This window comes from Salmo salar, chromosome ssa22 (assembly GCF_905237065.1).
Source record: "Salmo salar chromosome ssa22, Ssal_v3.1, whole genome shotgun sequence".
NCBI classification, from domain to species: Eukaryota; Metazoa; Chordata; class Actinopteri; order Salmoniformes; family Salmonidae; genus Salmo; species Salmo salar.
The window spans coordinates 48048368-48068553 of NC_059463.1; the positions used below are offsets into that span (position 1 = coordinate 48048368).

The following is a 20186-nucleotide window of genomic DNA, read 5'->3' on the forward strand; positions in this document are numbered from 1 at the left end:
TTATTAAGAGTGGTCTCTAACATTAATGCAAAGTTATTAAGAGTGGCCTATAACATTAGTGCAAAGTTATTAAGAGTGGTCTCTAACATTAATGCAAAGTTATTAAGAGTGGCCTCTAACATTAATGCAAAGTTATTAAGAGTGGCCTCTAACATTAATGCAAAGTTATTAAGAGTGGCCTCTAACATTAATGCAAAGTTATTAAGAGTGGAGTCTAACATTAATGCAAAGTTATTAAGAGTGGCTTCTAACATTAATGCAAAGTTATTAAGAGTGGAGTCTAACATTAATGCAAAGTTATTAAGAGTGGCCTCTAACATTAATGCAAAGTTATTAAGAGTGGCCTCTAAAATTAATGCAAAGTAATTAAGAGTGAACTCTAGCATTAATGCAAAGTTATTAAGAGTGGCCTCTAACATTCATGCAAAGTTATTAAGAGTGGCCTATAACATTAGTGCAAAGTTATTAAGAGTGGTCTCTAACATTAATGCAAAGTTATTAAGAGTGGCCTCTAACATTCATGCAAAGTTATTAAGAGTGGCCTCTAACATTAATGCAAAGTTATTAAGTGTGGCCTCTAAAATTAATGCAAAGTAATTAAGAGTGAACTCTAGCATTAATGCAAAGTTATTAAGAGTGGCCTCTAACATTCATGCAAAGTTATTAAGAGTGGCCTATAACATTAGTGCAAAGTTATTAAGAGTGGCTTCTAACATTAATGCAAAGTTATTAAGAGTGGTCTCTAACATTAATGCAAAGTTATTAAGAGTGGCCTCTAACATTAATGCAAAGTTATTAAGAGTGGAGTCTAACATTAATGCAAAGTTATTAAGAGTGGCCTCTAACATTCATGCAAAGTTATTAAGAGTGGCCTATAACATTAGTGCAAAGTTATTAAGAGTGGCCTCTAACATTAATGCAAAGTTATTAAGAGTGGAGTCTAACATTAATGCAAAGTTATTAAGAGTGGGTTATAACATTAGTGCAAAGTTATTAAGAGTGGCTTCTAACATTAATGCAAAGTTATTAAGAGTGGCCTCTAACATTAATGCAAAGTTATTAAGAGTGGCCAATAACATTAGTGCAAAGTTATTAAGAGTGGCCTCTAACATTAATGCAAAGTTATTAAGAGTGGAGTCTAACATTAATGCAAAGTTATTAAGAGTGGCCTCTAACATTAATGCAAAGTTATTAAGAGTGGCCTCTAACATTAATGCAAAGTTATTAAGAGTGGCCTATAACATTAATGCAAAGTTATTAAGAGTGGCCTATAACATTAGTGCAAAGTTATTAAGAGTGGCTTCTAACATTAATGCAAAGTTATTAAGAGTGGCCTCTAACATTAATGCAAAGTTATTAAGAGTGGCCTCTAACATTAATGCAAAGTTATTAAGAGTGGCCTCTAAAATTAATGCAAAGTTATTAAGGGTGGGCTATAACATTAATGCAAAGTTATTAAGAGTGGAGTCTAACATTAATGCAAAGTTATTAAGAGTGGGCTCACCCTCCCCGGATGAAGTCCACAAACGTGTATTCCGACTCCACTTTGAAGGACAGCAGTGTCACCTTCAGAGGATAGAGAGATGGGGTGAGGGGAGAGAGAGAGCGAAAGAGAGAGAGGGAGAGAAAGAGAGGGAGGGGGAAGAAAAATAGATGGGCAAAGCAAAACGTTTACTGTGTATGCCATATCACATTGGCAATGAATCCTATCTATAAAACAATGAATCCTATCTATAAAACACCGACAGGTGGAGATGGGAAATCTCAACCGATACTCACTGTCCCTGAATTGACGTATTTCTTCTTCTTGCCTTTCTTTTTATGGTTTAGAACCTGGACAAAAACATGTAGGGTAGGGAAAATTATACAGATTGATACAGATGTCTTACAAAAGAGGACTGGGTTTGATTTCACCATATCGTTCAGAGTATGTAGGTGTGGTATGGAAAGAAATTAGACCGAATCTAACATTTTATATTATAAGAGATGGAAGACGGATGAAAAATAACTATTTTCATAGCGGGGATATGTGAGTATAGTCGTAACATTTGGAAATTGGGAAACTTGAATGGGAAAATCGCAAAAATGCTTCACTGCTCATCTCATTATTAAAGATACAATATGACAAACAGTTGTTTAAGTATTTCAGTTAGAGCTGTAATATAGGAAGCTGAGGATGTGTCCTTAAAGCTGCAATATGTAACTTTTTGGGCGACCCGACCAAATTCACATAGAAATGTGAGTTATAGATGTGAGTTATTGGGGTGGCAGGTAGCCTAGTGGTTAGAGCATTGGACTAGTAATCAAAAGGTTGCAAGATCGAATCCCTGATCTGACAAGATAAAAATCTGTTGTTTGGCCCCTGAACAAGACAGTTAACCCAGTGCTCCTAGGCCGTCATTGAAAATATTTTTTTCCTTATGACTTGCCTAGTTAAAACTAAGGTAGAATAAAAAAATAGATATGTCATTCTCATTGAAAGCAGGTCTAAGAAGCAGTAAAGCTGTACTATGTGCACTATTTCTATGCTTCCCATTCTTAAGTTATGTTTTTGCATATTTTACTTTTGGTTTTATGCACAAGCTTCAAACAGCTGAAAATCTAACATTTTTGGTTATGGAAAATATATTAGATGGTACAATGACTCTCTAAAATATACTTGTTTGTTTTGTCACAAACTGAAATTAGGCAAACTATTATAATTTTTTGCAACCAGGAAATGGCGGAGCAATTTCTGCATAGTGCACCTTTAAACAGTACAGACAGTTGAAAATGTCCTACATAGAGAGACATAATATAAACCTTTTTATAAAGGTTTAAAAAAATATATATATATTTTTCAATTGAAAATATTTTTCAACGTCTTGTGCTCACTAGGATACATGCTTAAGTGTTGCAGGCTGTAAGTGTTCCCTGTTCTTTTTTTTACCTCATAGACGTTGAACTGGCTCTGGCCTCTGGAGAATTCTCTGTAGCTGGTGGTGAACTCGCCAATGAAGTCATGACTGTGGGAATAGTTGCGAGAGTAACACCTGCAGCATCTGAAAGAGTACCATACTGAAGGAAACACCAACCCCAGCCCCTCTTCTTCATCTAAATATCATCACCTAAAGCCAAATACGACATGCCTGCTTTCAATCGACATGTCCTATTTAGAGAGGAAGCCCCATCAGTAGCCACCAACAGTGAAGAAGGAAGGGAAAGAGGACAGAGAGATGGAGGGAGGGGGCAGTCTACACTCCCATTCCCTTAATAAAAAAGAGGACAGAGATGGAGGGAGGGAGGCAGTCTACACTCCCATTCCCTTAATAAAAAAGAGGACAGAGATAGAGGGAGGGAGAGAGGGAGAGAGGGAGGGAGGGAGATATGGAGGGAGATATGGAGGGAGAGAGGGAGGGAGAGAGGAAGGGAGAGAGGAAGGGAGATATGAAGGGAGATATGGAGGGAGATATGGAGGGAGATATGGAGGGAGATATGGAGGGAGAGAGGGAGGGAGATGTGGAGGGAGATGTGGAGGGAGAGAGGAAGGTAGAGAGGAAGGTAGAGAGGAAGGGAGATATGGAGGGAGAGAGGAAGGGAGATATGGAGGGAGAGAGGAAGGGAGAGAGGGATGGAGGGAGAGAGGAAGGGAGAGAGGGATGGAGGGAGAGAGGAAGGGAGATATGGAGTGAGAGAGGAAGGGAGAGAGGGATGGAGGGAGATATGTAGGGAGGGAGGAGGTCAACACTCATATTCCCTTTCATGAAGAAGGGAACAGAGATATGGAGTGAGGGGGAGAGAGGGAGGGAGAGGTGTGGAGGGAGATGAAGGAAGAGATGGATGGAGATAAAGGTAGGGAGAGATGGAGGGAGGTCAACACTCACATTTCCCCCATAAAGAATGAACAGAGAAATGGAGGGAGGGAGGGAGGTCAACACTCATATTCCCTTTCATAAAGAAGGGGACAGAGAGATGGAGGGAGGAGGGAGAGAGGAAAAGAGATGGAGGGAGGGAGAGAGAGTGATATGAACACTCTCCATTCTGATATCACATCTGACTTTTAAAGTTCCAGTCAGTGATTTGTGGTTGTGTGTGCTAACCCTAAACCGGAAACTTATGAGATAGAGTCCCCCTTTTTGAGATTCCCCTCCAGAGAAAGAACGAGGGATGACATTTGAGGGAGATTTGGAGCGTCTGAGGCTCTCTGGAGATGGTAAATGAAATGGATGAAGGATGAAACGAGGGGGGGGTGGAAGAGAGAATAGAGATAGAGAGAGATGTAGGGAGGGAGAGAGATAGAATAGAGAGAGAGAGAGTAGACAGAGAAAATTACCTTCCATTCCGGTCCCAATCATACACATCCACCTTGACCGTCCTGGAGAAAGGGAAGATAAGAGAGAAAGATGAGAATCACAGAGAGGTGTGTGTGTGTGCGTGTGTGTGCATGTGTGTGTGTGTGTGTGTGTGTGTGTGTGTGTGTGTGTGTGTGTGTGTGTGTGTGTGTGTGTGTGTGTGTGTGTGTGTGTGTTCCAAGTCAGTGATATATGAGGCATACAGTAGATCACCCACCAACTATGAAGAATTGTTCAAACATTATTCTCAAATGGTCACACAGATGCATTTTCACTCTCCTTAAAGGATTTACCCAGTCAAACGTATTATGTAAATAGAAAACAATATACTGTTCATTTAATTAATTAACAATATAATATGATTCATTTGTATGAATCACAATTCACAAGGATATCAAAAGCTGTATCCACTAGCAATACATTCCAAAGTAATAGTGTGTGTGTGTGTTTGATAACCCGAGATAAACGAAACATCGTGGAACCTCCATGTTGGTCCCAATAACACCAGTGCTGGCCTCTGAGACAATATGGCCGACTGCTGGCATTATTCTGACCACCACAGAGCACTGTAGTACATCATGCTACAGCAACATTCCATAGTCCTCAGTATTGAGGGCAGACAGGACTTAGTCCCACAGTCTTGCCAATGGCTCAGCTAGCAAGGTGCTGGCAACATCAGAGTTTGATTCTGGCATGGACCATACTGGAGAATATACTGCTGTAGCTTATTCTCATTTTTACATTGCTTGTTTTTTGTATTCTTTACCAGCGCTTTGAGATTCTCTCTGTAATGGAAAGCACAATGAAATAAATAAATATTTATAATTTATTAGGTTGCTTTGGATGAAAGCTTCTGCTGAAATTCCCCAAAATAGCTAATGTGGTCATCTCTTTGCCCTGGGGGCTAAGTGACTTTTGACCTATGCTGTTGGCTGTCTGTGTGTCACTCACCTATCATAGTCTCCATTACAGAGGGCTCGTACGGGGATGGTGAAGGGCTGCCAAACAGGGTTCAGTGTATTCTTTATCACCTCTGTCTTATGGCAGATGGTGAACCTACAGTACACAGCAAACACAAGGAGCTCTGACTACAGACACTTTACAGGGATGGAAAGGTATTAACCAGAAATACCAAAGAATATGGTGAACCAACAGAAATAGAATGACTTATAAGGGTACAGTCGAATGCCCATGGTCTGAGGGGCTTTCCCCCCCTTCTAGTAATTATATTTGTATGGACCCGAAGAAATTCCTGATGCCAGTGATGGCAAACGAGACGCTAATTTTGAACGTCTATGAAGTGGGTACACAGCACACAAAGCATAGAGGTATCAACCACAAACACCAAGAAAATGAAAGCGTTGTTCTCTCCAAAATCAACATTTTGACAGATGTGATACATAACAGACGATGTGGGCAGTTAACTCATCTTGATACACACGCATACCCACCACACACACATAAACACACACACTCACGTTCCGTCTTCATTGCTGCGGTAGAATACCAGGAAGGGGTCTGACTTGCCGAAGAAGTCTTTTTTGTCCAGCTTGTTGGCACACAACTGCATAGTGGCAATGTCCTGAAAGAAAAGACAAGCCTCAGACAAGTCTAAACATTAAACCAAGGTGGTATTAATCGCCGCCAAAGGTGCTTCTACAAAGTTTTAACTCACGGTGTGAATACTTACAGAGCATTCAAAGTATTCAGACCCCTTGATTTTTCCACATTTTGTTACGTTACAGCCTTATTCTAAAAATTGATTATATTTTTACCGGCCTCAATCTACACACAATACCCCATAATGACAAAGCAAAAACGGGTTTCTAGATTTTTTAGCAAATTATTTTTTTATATATAAAATTCTGAAATATTTTTTTTTACATAAGTATTCAGACCCTTTACTCAGTACTTTGTTGAAGAACCTTAGTCAGTAATTACGGCCTCGAGTCTTCTTGGGTATGACGCTTCAAGCGATTCTCCCATTCTTCTCAGTAGATCATCTAAAGCTCTGTCAGGTTGGATGAGGAGCTTCGCTGCACAGCTATTTTCAGGTCTCTCCAGAGATGTTAGATCGGGTTCAAGTCTGGGCTCTGGCTGGGCCACTCAAGGACATTCAGAGACTTGTCCCGAAGCCATTCCTGTGTGGTCTTGGCTGTGTGCTTAGGGTTGTTGTCCTGTTGGAAGGTGAACCTTCGCCCCAGTTTGATGTCCTGAGCGCTCTGGAGCAGGTTTCATCAAGGATCTCTCTGTACTTTGCTCCATTCATCTTTCCCTCAATCCTGGCTAGTCTCCCAGTCCCTGCCGCTGAAAAACATCCCCACAGCATGATACTGCCATCGCCATGCTTCACCGTAGGGATGGTGCCAGGTTTCCTCCTGATGTGACGCTTGAAATTCAGGCCAAAGAGTTCAATCTTGGTTTCATCAACTAGAGAATCTTGTTTCTCATGGTCTGAGAGTCCTTTAGGTGACTTTTGGCAAACTCCAAGCGGGCTGTCACGTGCCTTTAACTGAGGAGTGGATTCCATCTGGCCACTCTACCATAAAGGCCTGATTGGTGGAGTGCTGCAAAGATGGTTATCCTTCTGGAAAGTTCTCCCATCTCCACAGAGGAACTCTGGTGCTCTGTCAGAGTGACCATCGGGTTCTTGGTCACCTCTCTGACCATGGCCCTTCTCCCCCGATTTATCAGTTTGGCCAGGTAGCCAGTTCTAGGAAGTCTTGGTGGTTCCAAACTTCTCCCATTTAAGAATGATGGAGGGCACTGTGTCATCGGGGACCTTCAATGCTGCAGAAATGTTTTGGTACCCTTCCCCAGATCTGTGCCTCGACACAATCCTGTCTCTGACATGCACTGTCAACTGAAGGGAACTCATATAGACAGGTGTGTGCCTTTCCAAATCATATCCAATCAATTGAATTTACCACAAGTGGACTCCAATCAAGTTGTAGAAACATCTCAAGGATGATCAATGGAAACAGGATGCACCTGAGCTCAATTTCGAGTCTCATAGCAAAGGGTCTGAATACTTATAAATAAGGTTTTTCTGTTTTTAATTGTAATAAATTAGCAAAAATTTCCAAAAACCTATTTTAACATATTCAAATATAAAGATTTTGCTTTTAACTATTTTTCTAACCAAGTGTTTATGATAAAGGTTGATTCTTGTTTGGAAATGGTTTAGGGGTTGACAGGTTGGATTCAGCAACAAGTCAACGCACTTCTATCACAGTACTAAAGTAGTAGCCCTTTTCTGCAGTCAAATCACCAAATCGCCCTCTAGTGGCCTCAAGGGTGGAATATTATTCATATTTTTCTTAATTTGATAATAACAAACATTATTTTAAAAAACCTGCAGAAAATCCAGTGTTTCTATGTCAAAGGGTTTTGTTATATTTCAGTCTTCTGTGATGTATATAAAGTGTAATATTGGGATACAAACTCAAATGTAATACATTTCAACTCTATATCTGACATGGTACAGGTGTTCTTTTTTTAAGCCCATTAGTAACCATGTAATAAGATAAAGAGTACCAATAAATGTAATGGTAAAAGTCACTGCAAATTGTAAGCTAAAGCTGCATTAACCTGTTGTGGACAGACGTTCCGCCTGCAGAACCCCTAGCCAACAGCCAATGGAATCGCATGGCGCGAAATACAAAAACAACTAAAATACCACAATTCAATTTTCTCAAACAATAAACTATTTTACACCATTTTAAAGATAAGACTCTCGTTAATCTAACCACATTGTCCGATTTCAAAAAGGCTTTACAGCGAAAGCAAAACATTAGATTATGTTAGGAGAGTACATAGACCCAAATAACCACATAGCCATTTTCCAAGCAAGCATATATGTCAATAAAACCCAAAACACAGCTAAATGAAGCACTAACCTTTGATGATCTTCATCAGATGACACTCCTAGAACATTATGTTATACAATACATGTATGTTTTGTTCAATCAAGTTCATATTTATATCCAAAAACAGCTTTTTACATTGGTGCGTGATGTTCAGAAAATGTATTCCCACCGAAAACTTCCGGTGAATTTACAAAAATACTCATCATAAAAGTTGACAAAATACATAACAATTATTTTAAGAATTATAGATACAGAACTCCTTTATGCAATCGCTGTGTTAGATTTTAAAATAGCTTTGCGGCGAAAGCACATTTTTCAATATTCTGAGTACATAGCTCGCCATCACAGCGAGCTATTCAGTTCGTGGCAACATAAACTCTGAATTAGTATTAGAAATATTGATTTACCTTTGCTGATCTTTGTCAGAATGCACTCCCAGGACTGCTACTTCCACAATAAATGTTTTTGTTCCAAATAATCCATATTTATGTCCAAATACCACCGTTTTGTTCGTGCGTTCAGGTCACTATCCAAAGGGTAACGTGCGAGCGCATTTCGAGACACAAAAAGTCAAAATGTTCCATTACCGTACTTAGAAGCATGTCAAACGCTGTTTAAAATAAATTTTTATGGTATTTTTATCGTAAAATTGCGATAATATTCCAACCGGACAATAGTGTATTCATTCAAGGAGAAAAAGAAAAAACAGCGTGCTCGCGGGAACGCGCATATCCAATCCCTTTGTCCTCAGGCAGACCACTCAGTAACTGAGCTCCTATACTCTGCCCAGAGACAGGAGAAGGCTCAATCCACTTTCTGAAGGCTTTAGACAGCCAATGGAAGCCTTAGAAAGTGCAATGTAACCCCACAGATACTGTAGTTTCGATAGAGAATCAAAAGAAGAACTACAATTCTCAGACTTTCCACTTCCTGCTTGGAATTTTCTCAGGTTTTTGCCTGCCATATGAGTTCTGTTATACTCACAGACACCATTCAAACAGTTTTAGAACCGTCAGAGTGTTTTCTATCCAAATATACTAATAATACGCATATTCTCGTTTCTGGGCAAGAGTAGTAACCAAATCAGCCGTGAAAATACTGCCCCCGATCCTAAACAGGTTTTAAGTAACCTTTTGGGCGACCCGACCAAAGCATATAGAAGTGTGAGTTATAAATCTGTCATTCTCATTGAAAGCAAGTCTAAGTAGCGGAAGATATGTTCTATGTGCTATTTCTATGCTTTTCACTCTTACGTTTTGTTTTTGCATCTTTTACTTTCAGTTTTGTACACCGGTGTTCAATTAAGCTGAAAATTATATCGTTTTGGTTATTGAAAAGATATTTCACAACGGTTTAGACGGTACAATAAATTCTCTACACTGCTTGTTTTGTCACTAACTGAAATTAGGCAAACTATTAGAATTTTAGCAATCAGGAAATGTCAGAGCGATTTCTGCATATTGCACCTTTAACAAGTATGCTGTTAACATACATATCATATTTCACAGGGAAACCTCTGAGAAAGCCAAAACAAAAGACTCTACCGAGGAGGAGCAGCTCAACCATATAAATAGAATAGATAGAACATCACAGAACATTGACTTGAATGGGTATTACCATTTTAGTAACAACATTTTTATGAGCCTGACATCCTGTGGAAATCACACCTTTCAGAGATCTGGGTGAGGTAGCAGAGTAAACACAACATTTCATCTAGCACGCAGCATGCCCATTCCTTTCTCTCCGAAATGAACAATACACTTTACTATATTCTCTATGTTTGATGATACAGAACTTAACTATGCATTCACAAGTTTTCAGAGCCCAATCTCAATACCCCCAATAGAGATGGAATGAGAATAATACTTCATCTCAATGGGTATTCATCTGTTTTCTCCTCATTCATTAGACAAATCATTCCCAGGAAGTCAATCTCTCTGTGTGTGTGTCTGTGTGTGTCTGTGTGTGTGTGTGTCTCTGTGTGTGTGTGTGTGTGTGTGTGTGTGTGTGTGAGTGAGTGAGTGAGTGAGTGAGTGAGTGAGTGAGTGAGTGAGTGAGTGAGTGAGTGAGTGAGTGAGTGAGTGAGTGAGTGAGTGAGTGAGTCATAATAACGGAACATGACCTGTCTCTAATTATTCACCCACCAAGAAAAAGAGGAAAACATTTGAGATAGAGAGATAAATAATTCAGAAATGAGTGGAATCGTCACTGTTGTTGTTCACTGTCTGGATGTATATTTATTCCAATATTGTCTGCATTACCTGATAATCTTTCACTGTTTGTGTCCCAAATGGCACCCTATTCCTTACATAGTGGGGCCCAAAGGGTTCTGGTCACAAGTAGTTTGCTATGTAGTTAATTCGATCCTTTTGGGACATTACCACGATTTTATATTCTGTCATGATGCTGAATGCATCTAGCCTAAAGTACAGATATGACCTAGTATAGATATGAACTAGTAGAGATATGTCCTAGTATAGATATGACCTAGTATAGATATGATCTAGTAGAGATATGACCTAGTATAGATATGAACTAGTAGAGATATGAACTAGTAGAGATATGACCTTGTAGAGATATGACCTTGTAGAGATATGATCTAGTAGAGATATGATCTAGTAGAGATATGATCTAGTAGAGATATGATCTAGTAGAGATATGATCTAGTAGAGATATGATCAAGTAGAGATATGACCTCATATAGATATGATCTAGTATAGATATGATCAGGCAGAGACATGACCTAGCATAGATATGATCTAGTAGAGATATGACCTAGTAGAGATATGATCTAGTAGAGATATGAACTAGTAGAGATATGATCTAGTAGAGATATGATCTAGTAGAGATATGATCTAGTAGAGATATGTCTTAGTATAGATATGATGTAGTAGAGATAAGTCTTAGTATAGATATGATCGAGTAAAGATATGACCTAGTATAGATATGACCTAGTATAGATATGACCTAGTATAGATATGACCTAGTATAGATATGATCTAGTAGAGATATGATCTAGTAGAGATATGACCTAGTATAGATATGATCAAGTAGAGATATGCCCTAGTATAGATATGATCTAGTATATATATATGACCTAGTATAGATATGATCTAGTATATATATGATCTAGTAGAGATATGATCTAGTAGAGATATGATCTAGTAGAGATATGATCTAGTAGAGATATGATCTAGTACAGATATGTCTTAGTATAGATATGACCCAGGTGAGATATGATCTAGTAGAGATATGACCTAGCCTAAAGTACAGATATGATATAGTAGAGATATGACCGAGTAGAGATATGAGCTAGCCTAACCTGTTAGGGTTAGGGGGCAGTATTGACATGGCTGGATAAAAAACGTACCCGATTTAATCTGGTTACTACTCCTGCCCAGTAACTAGAATATGCATATAATTATTGGCTTTGGATAGAAAACACCCTAAAGTTTCTAAAACTGTTTGAATGGTGTCTGTGAGTATAACAGAACTCATATGGCAGGCAAAAACCTGAGAAGATTTCATGCAGGAAGTGGCCTGTCTGACAAGGTGTCGTTCTTCTTGTCTCTGTTTATTGAAGAGTGAGGATCTTAGCTGTCCCGTGACACTTCCTACGGCTGCCATAGGTTCTCAGAAGGCGGCAAAACGCTGAATCGTGGGTTTGCAGGCTCTGGCTGAAACAAAGTAGCGCGTTTGGGTAGTGGCTGGTTACAGTACTGTGAGACTCAGGCTCGTGCCCGCGTCAACCGAAAACTTTATTTTCTTTCCTCTGTTTAGCTAAATGGACATTCCCGGTCGGAATATTATCGCTTTTTTATGAGAAAAATGGCATAAAAATGGATTTTAAACAGCGGTTGACATGCTTCGAAGTACGGTAATGGAATATTTAGATTTTTTTTGTCACGAATTGCGCCATGCGCCAGACCCTGATTTACCATTTCGGATAGTGTCTGGGACGCACGAACAAAACGCCGCTATTCAGATATAACGATGGATTATTTTGGACCAAACCAACATTTGTTATTGAGGTAGCAGTCCTGGGAGTGCATTCTGACGAAGACAACAAAAGGTAATCAAACTTTTATAATAGTAAATCTGATATTGGTGAGTGCTAAACTTGCCGGGTGTCTAAATAGCTAGCCCGTGATTTTACATTTACATTTTAGTCATTTAGCAGACGCTCTTATCCAGAGCGACTTACAGTAGTGAATGCATACATTTCATAGAATTTCATACATTTTTTTTTCTGTGCTGGCCCCCCGTGGGAATCGAACCCACAACCCTGGTGTTGCAAACACCATGCTCTACCAACTGAGCTACAGGGAAGGCTATGGCTGGGCTATGTACTTAGAATATTGCAAAATGTGCTTTCACCGAAAAAGTTATTTTAAAATCGGACATATCGAGTGCATAGAGGAGTTCTGTATCTATAATTCTTAAAATAATTGTTATGCTTTTTGTGAACGTTTATCGTGAGTAATTTAGTAAATTGTTAGTGAATTCACCGGAAGTTTGCGGGGGTATGCTAGTTCTGAACGTCACATGCTAATGTAAAAAGCTGGTTTTTGATATAAATATGAACTTGATTGAACAAAACATGCATGTATTGTATAACATAATGTCCTAGGTGTGTCATCTGATGAAGATCATCAAAGGTTAGTGCTGCATTTAGCTGTCTTCTGGGTTTTTGTGACATTATATGCTAGCTTAAAAAATGGGTGTCTGATTATTTCTGGCTGGGTACTCTGCTGACATAATCTAATGTTTTGCTTTCGTTGTAAAGCCTTTTTGAAATCGGACAGTGTGGTTAGATTAACGAGAGTCTTGTCTTTAAAATGGTGTAAAATAGTCATATGTTTGAGAAATTGAAGTAATAGCATTTCTAAGGTATTTGAATAACGTGCCACGGGATTCCACTGGCTGTTACGTAGGTGGGACGAAATCGTCCCACTGGCCCTAGAGAAGTTAAGTATCAAAAGTAAAAGTACAATTATAAATCGTTTCATATTCCTTACATTAAGCAACTCCAACACTCAGACATCACTTACAAACAAAGCATGTGTGTTTAGTGAGTGTGCCAGATCAGAGGCAGTAGGATGACCAGGGATGTTCTCTTGATAAGTGAGTGAGAATTGGACCATTTTCCTGTCCTGCTAAGCATTCAAAATGTAACGATTTCTTTTGGATGTCAAGGAAAATGTATGGAGTAAAAAGTACATTATTTTCTTTAGGAATGTAGTGAAGTAAAAGTAAAAGTATCAAAAATATAAATGGTAAAGTAAAATACAGATACCCTAAAAAACGACTTAAGTAGTATTTTAAAGTATTTTTACTTAAGTACTTCTTAAGTACTTTACACCACTGAGAACAAAATGTGTGTGTGTGTGTATGTGATAACCAGAGATAAACTAAACAACGTGTGTTTTACTGACCCTGCAGTTACTCAGTTCCTCAGCGGTGAATATGATGTTCCCACACTTCTTTCCTGGGATCCCACTGGAGAGACAGACAGTTCAGGGAGAGGAAAGAAAGAAATACAAAAAATGATAAGTACTGGTTTCGGGTCCTGTGTGGGTGATTTGTGTACATAATTAGCTATTGTAATGCATGTGGAATGGATCTATTAGTGTGCCTCTCTGTACGCAATCATGTGTACATGGTATGGAAGGTCGAGACCATAGCTCACCTCATGTTAACAGTTGTGGTCTAAATAGTCAATCCTGATAACTTTACTACCACACCTTCAGACTCCAAATCAACAGGTCAGAAAACAGCCCATCACTCCACATTAGCACACCACATAATACACCCGGTGGAATAGGCCTGACCTCAGATCAGATTTTGGGATGATTCAATTATCTTTCATATAAACAGACGGGGGCAGTCCAGGGAGATTCTTCTCCTCCTCCACACATGTTCTGAATCCCAAATGGCACCTTATTCCCTATATAGTGCACTACTTTTTACCAGAGCCCATAGAGCCCATAAATAGGGAATATGGTGCAATATGGGACATTACCATTCAATCCAAGCAGACCAATTATATTTAGGGCCTATTGGAGTTTCTATCAAATGATGTATGAGGTGATCAGGGTAATTATAATGACATTAGATTGAAAAATAGAGGCTGGATGGGCTAGTGTTAACCTCTTGACGGTCGCCTAGGATAGGGGGAGCCACAGCGCATTTTGAAAAAAAATTGTGCCCATTTTAAATGGCCTACTACTCAAACTCAGAAGCTAGGATATGCATATAATTAATACTTGTGGATAGAAAACACCCTAAAGTTTCTAAAACTGTTTGAATGGTGTCTGTGAGTATAACAGGACTCATATGGCAGTCAAAACCCCGAGACAGATCGAAACAGGAAGTGGAATTCTGAATTGCGAACTCAACTTCATCACGTTGCCTATTAATCACACCGTGAGCTATGGTTCATTGAGCACTTCCTATTGCTTCCACTAGATGTCCCCAGTCTTTACAAAGTGATTTGAGTCTCCTACTGTGAAAACTGACAAAATTACACGCTGTGGAACGTGATCACACGGAGAGGGTCATCACCATTATGACGCCGGCGCCCCTGGTTACCCTCCCGTTTCGAAACGTTTTGAAACACAATGCAATCGTCCCCCTCGAATCATATTGGAGCTCTCGTTGAAAAAGGCCCTACAGATTTATGTTATACAACGTTTGACATGTTTGAAAGAACCTAAATAAGAAAAAAATGCATTTTGTTGAAAGAGTAGCCCTGCGCACGTCGGAACTTTTGGTGAAGCCTTCAGAACGCGCTAACAAGAACAAGCTATTGGGACGTAAAGGATTAACTTTTTCGAACAAAAATACATTTGTTGTGGACCTGGGATTCCTGGAAGTGCCTAAGGATGAAGATAATCAAAGGTAAGGGATTATTGACAGTAGTATACAAGACTAGATGTGATATGTGATTGTTCCAAGATGGCTAGCCTATTGCTATTGCTAGCCTATTGTTCTGAGTATCGCATCCCCTTTTATATCAAAGTGTGATTACCCAGTAAAGTTATTTTTAAATCTGGCATTACAGGTGCTTTCAAGAGATATTCATCTATAAATCTTAGAATGACAATATTACATTTTAAAAATGTTTTCGAATAGTAATTTAGTAAATTGTACCACTGTTTCACCGGATGCATTTGAGGGAAAATAGTTAGTCAACGTTACGCGCCGATGTAAAATTCTGTTTTTATATATAAATATGAACTTTATCGAACAAAAGAACGCATGTATTGTGTAACATGATGTCCTAGGAGTGTCATCTGATTAAGTTTGTAAAAGGTTAGTGCTGCATTTAGCTGTTTTTTGGTTATTTGTGATGCATGTGGTTGGTCGGAAAATGGCTATGTGGCTACTTTTACGATATACTCCTCTAACATAATCTAATGTTTTGCTTTTGCTGTAAAACCTTTTTGAAATCGGACAACGTGGTTCGATTCAGGAGAGGTGTATCTATAAAACGATATAATTTGAAAAAAAAAAATGAAAAAAAAAATTATTACATTTTGTTATGCTAATGGTGATATGATTTTTCGCTGGATGTAGGCCGCACAGGGATTGAGGGGAATCCCTATTTAACAAGGGGACAGCTTTTACATTTCTGGTACCGCTATTGATCAATTTGTTGTGAGCCATGGTTTGGGAACAGTTTCATTAGACGTGTGTCAACGACAGAGAGAGGATAGAAGCATCAGGTTTCTCTTCCCAAGAAGATCATTTATATAGAAAAACAATTCACAATGCTTGACCTTTTAATGGCATCAGACCAAGGCTCTGCAAGATTTCAGTTCGTTTCTGTGGATGGTTTGTCCTCTGACAAATCAATTGTACGTTTCGGTGTTCCTCAAGGTTCTGTTTTAGGACCATTGTTGTTTTCACTATATATTCTACCTCTTGGTGATGTCATCCGGAAACACAATGTCAACTTTCACTGCTATGCGGACGGCACACAGCTGTACATTTCGATGAAACATGGTGAAGCCCCAAAATTGCCTACCCTGGAAGCCTGTGTTTCAGACATAAGGAAGTGGATGGCGGCAAATGTTTAACTTTTAAACTCAGACAGACAGATGCTAGTTCTAAGTCCCAAGAAACAAAGAGATCTGCTGTTGGATATGATAATTAATCCTGAAGGTTGTTCAGTCGTCTCAAATAAAACTGTGAAGAACCTCTGCTTTACTCTGGACCCTGATCTCTCTTTTGACGAATATATCAAGAATATTTCAAGTATTGCAAATATCAGAAACATTTTGTCTAAAAACGATGCAAGAAAAACTAATTCATACTTTTGTCACTCCTAGATTAGACTACTGCAATGCTCTACTCTCCGGCTACCCGGATAAAGCACTAAATACACTTCAGTTAGTGCTAAACACGGCTGCTAGAATCTTGACTTGAACCAAACAATTTTATCATATTACTCCAGTGCTAGCCTCTGGCTTCCTGTTAAGGCTAGGGCTGATTTTAAGGTTTTACCGCTAACCTACAAAGCATTACATGGGCTTGCTCCTACCTATCGCTCTGATTTGATCCTGCCGTACATACCTACACGTACAGTACGGTCACAAGACGCAGCCCTCCTTATAGTCCCTAGAATTTCAAAGCAAACTGAAGGCTCATCTCTTCAGTAGGTCCTATGACTGAGTGTAGTCGGGCCCAGGTGAATGGCAAGGCACTGGAGCGACGAACCGCCCTTGCTGTCTCTGCCTGGCCAGCTCCCCTCTCTCCATTGGGATTCTCTGCCTCTGACAGTATTGCGGGGGCTGAGTCACTGGCTTACTAGTGCTCTTCCATGCCGTCCCTAGGAGGTGTGTCACTTGAGTGTGTTGAGTCACTGACGTGATCTTCCTGTCCGGTTCTGCGCCCCCTCCGGCTCGTGCGGTGGAGGAGATCTTTGTGGGCTATACTCAGCCTTGTCTTAGGGTAGTAAGTTGGTTGATATCCCTCGTCGGACGGGGCCACAGTGTCCCCTGACCCCCCCGTCTCAGCCTCCAGTATCTATGCAGCAATAGTCTATGTGTCGGGGGTCAGTCTGTTATATCTCGTGTAATTCTCCTGTCTTATCTGGTGTCGTGAGTGAATTTAAATATGATCCCTCTAATTCTCTCTCTCTCCCTCCCCTCCCAGAGGACCTGAGCCCTAGGTCCATGTCTCAGGACTACCTGACCTGATGACTGACGACCTGATGGCTGTCCCCAGTCCACCTGGTCGTGCTGCTGCTCCAGTCTTCTGCCTGTGGCTATGGAATCCTGACCTGCTTACCGGACGTACTACCTTGTCCCGGACCTGCTGTTTTCAATTCTCTCTCTCTCTACCGCACCTGCTGTCTCGACCCTTGAATGCTTGGCTATGAAAAGCCAACTGAGATTTACTCCTGAGGTACTGACCTGTGGCACACTCTACAACACTGTGATTATTATTTGACCCTGCTGGTCATCTATGAACGTTTGAACATCTTGAAGAACAATCTGGCCTTAATGGCCATGTACTCTTATAATCTCCACTCGGCACAGCCACCCCTCAGAACCTGGTTCCTCTGTAGGTTTCTTTCTAGGTTCCCGCCTTTCTAGGGAGTTTTTCCTAGCCACCGTGCTTCTACATCTGCATTGCTTGCTGTTTGGGGTTTTAGACTGGGTTTCTGTATAGCACTTTGTGACATCAGCTGATGTAAAAAAGGCTTTATAAATATATTTGATTGATTGATATTTATTTTGGCATGAATCTGCTTCCATGAGATTGTTGAGTAACAATGGTTGACACAACATTCAGAATCAGAACAAGTTGACAGACGGTCAAATCCATCATGTAATCAAATGATTTTCTCCATCCACTTGGCATTCCATTATACATATTCTAAGAGGGGCTATAGGATGATTAACACGCTTGCTGTGAGATCTAAGGGTGTTGTCGTAAATACCTTTGCCACACACACACCTGTCGGGTTGACAGCCTCTTTACAAGGCTGTCCACAATGCTTACAAAGCCCTCACAACTTCTCTACCCAGGATTCCAGGTCTTCTGTATTCTCTGCTAAGCCACTGTGACAGCCTGATTACTTCACAAGGGCACACTCAGATTTGGTTGCTGTCAGAAAATACACCTTAACACCCTTGGTTCTGTTAAACACACATATAAGTACAAACCCGCACATACACACACACGCGCACACACACAAACAAACACACACACACACACCCTCTACCTCCTCCACCTCTTTGTAAGTACAGTCACGCCGGCATTGTGATGAGAGGCAGGTAAAAACTCAGACAGCAGCCATCCAAACCATAATTCATTCACGTGATATTATTTCTTTTAAATCATATTATTTCTTTTAAATCATTTTTGCCTCCTTCCACCCTTCCTCGTTAACAAGAAGCCCTAATGTTGATGATATATGAGCTGCCTCGCGTCTCGACTTCTAATGACTTCCACATGTAGCATGTTAACATGAGACCTTCATTTGACATTCAACACGTCCCAATTCTCCACCCCTCTCCCGAAGCGTGCACTTGAATATTCACTCCCTGTCATGGATTTAAGTATTGGCTAGTGGGATTTTTCCACCATTGCAAGTGCACACTTCTGGAAAAATGAGGAGAATCAAGACATAGCCAGTCTCTCGCCACCAGGCCCAATTCAAACACTACCTGGAAGGCTGGATGTCTCTATTGATGCCTTGTGAAAATGGTTTCATCCAGGGGTGCAACTTTGGATAAAAAAAAGTGGTGGACATAACTTTTAAACTTTTTTTAATTTTAAATCCAGTCGGATAAACACTCCAAACAGCCTACCTCACCGCTCAGAGGCATCCGCATGGTCCTAAATCACAGAGTTGCCTTGTTTTGTATCACATTCCAATGATAAAACTGGGGGGGACAAAAATTGCGCCCCTGGTTTCATCTCAGGGATATATTGTAGAACTGCAGCACAGCAGGTAATAGAGATGGTCAATATGACTGAAGTCAATACGTCAATGTCATTTTAGCAAGCCATGTCACCAACCATCTCAGATTGTTCTGAAATCATATCTGTAGATAGAAACTGATAAGATTAGCATTCTTGAAACATAATTTTGTTGAGATATAATTTGATTGCACCCAAATTGGCCATTTTGATAGGATTCATATTATCTTCCATAAATACATTACCAAACATCCAATTCGGACTATAATTCTTCCTAATAATGAGTAAGACATGAGGAATCCCCCCCCAAAATATCAGTTCTGTATGTCTGATAAGTAGTATGGAGCTGCAGCTTGGAGTATTGTTTCTTCAACCTTTGTAATGTATTCCCTGGGAATCTGGTGATAGTTTCCTTCTAACTTTTATTTGCAACTTTGGGTAGAAAACCAATTGCTTTTGCTAATGATTAAAATAAATTGTGTGATCATTCTCACAATTAAAGCCCTCCATGAAAGCAATTCAGTTTGTCCACCTCTTAGACAAACCATTAGGCTACAGCAGTTCTAATGGTTTCAATGTTATGGTCTCTAATGGTCTTTAACGGTAAAAGTCCCACCATTTTTTGACTATTCAAGGAATTGAAGCATTAGGTTGCTAGGAGAAGGACAAACTGAATTGCTTTCATGGAGGACTGGCTTGACTACACAATTGACCACACTATTTATTTTCATCATGAGGAAAAGCTATTTGTTTTCTACCCAAAGTTGTAAAGAAAACGTTGTGTTCCATTTAATTAACACAAGAGACCAGCAAAATGGATAAAGGGTGTGGTGGCAGTAGCAGGAACAGCGGCATCTAGTGGTTAAAACCTGGTACTTTCACACCTATTTATGGTCAAGAATGCAAGGGACTTTAACCTGTTGGGGCTAGGGGGCAGTATTCTCATGGCCGGATAAAAAACGTACCCGATTTAACCCTTTAACGCGTGAGTTCCAAATATCTCTAACGGTCGCCCCAGCGTGAGTTTTTTTATGCACGTGATGTTCCAACG

General features: G+C 39.9%; 1 protein-coding gene across 4 annotated transcripts in view; it reads right to left on the reverse strand.

Annotated features, from left to right (window-relative positions):
• LOC106583634 (copine-9) overlaps positions 1–20186 on the reverse strand; it is a 132042-nt gene that overhangs the window by 22058 nt on the left and 89798 nt on the right. For 3 of the 4 annotated variants that reach the window (XM_014168037.2, XM_014168036.2, XM_045705569.1), the window contains 7 exons: positions 13636–13699; positions 5810–5913; positions 5283–5387; positions 4313–4354; positions 2930–3041; positions 1780–1833; positions 1505–1566 (listed from right to left, as the gene is read on the reverse strand). In XM_014168037.2, coding sequence (XP_014023512.2) covers positions 1505–1566; positions 1780–1833; positions 2930–3041; positions 4313–4354; positions 5283–5387; positions 5810–5913; positions 13636–13699 — 543 coding nt within the window. The remainder of the gene's footprint in view (positions 1–1504; positions 1567–1779; positions 1834–2929; positions 3042–4312; positions 4355–5282; positions 5388–5809; positions 5914–13635; positions 13700–20186) is intronic. The other variant, XM_014168038.2, reaches the window with a different exon arrangement.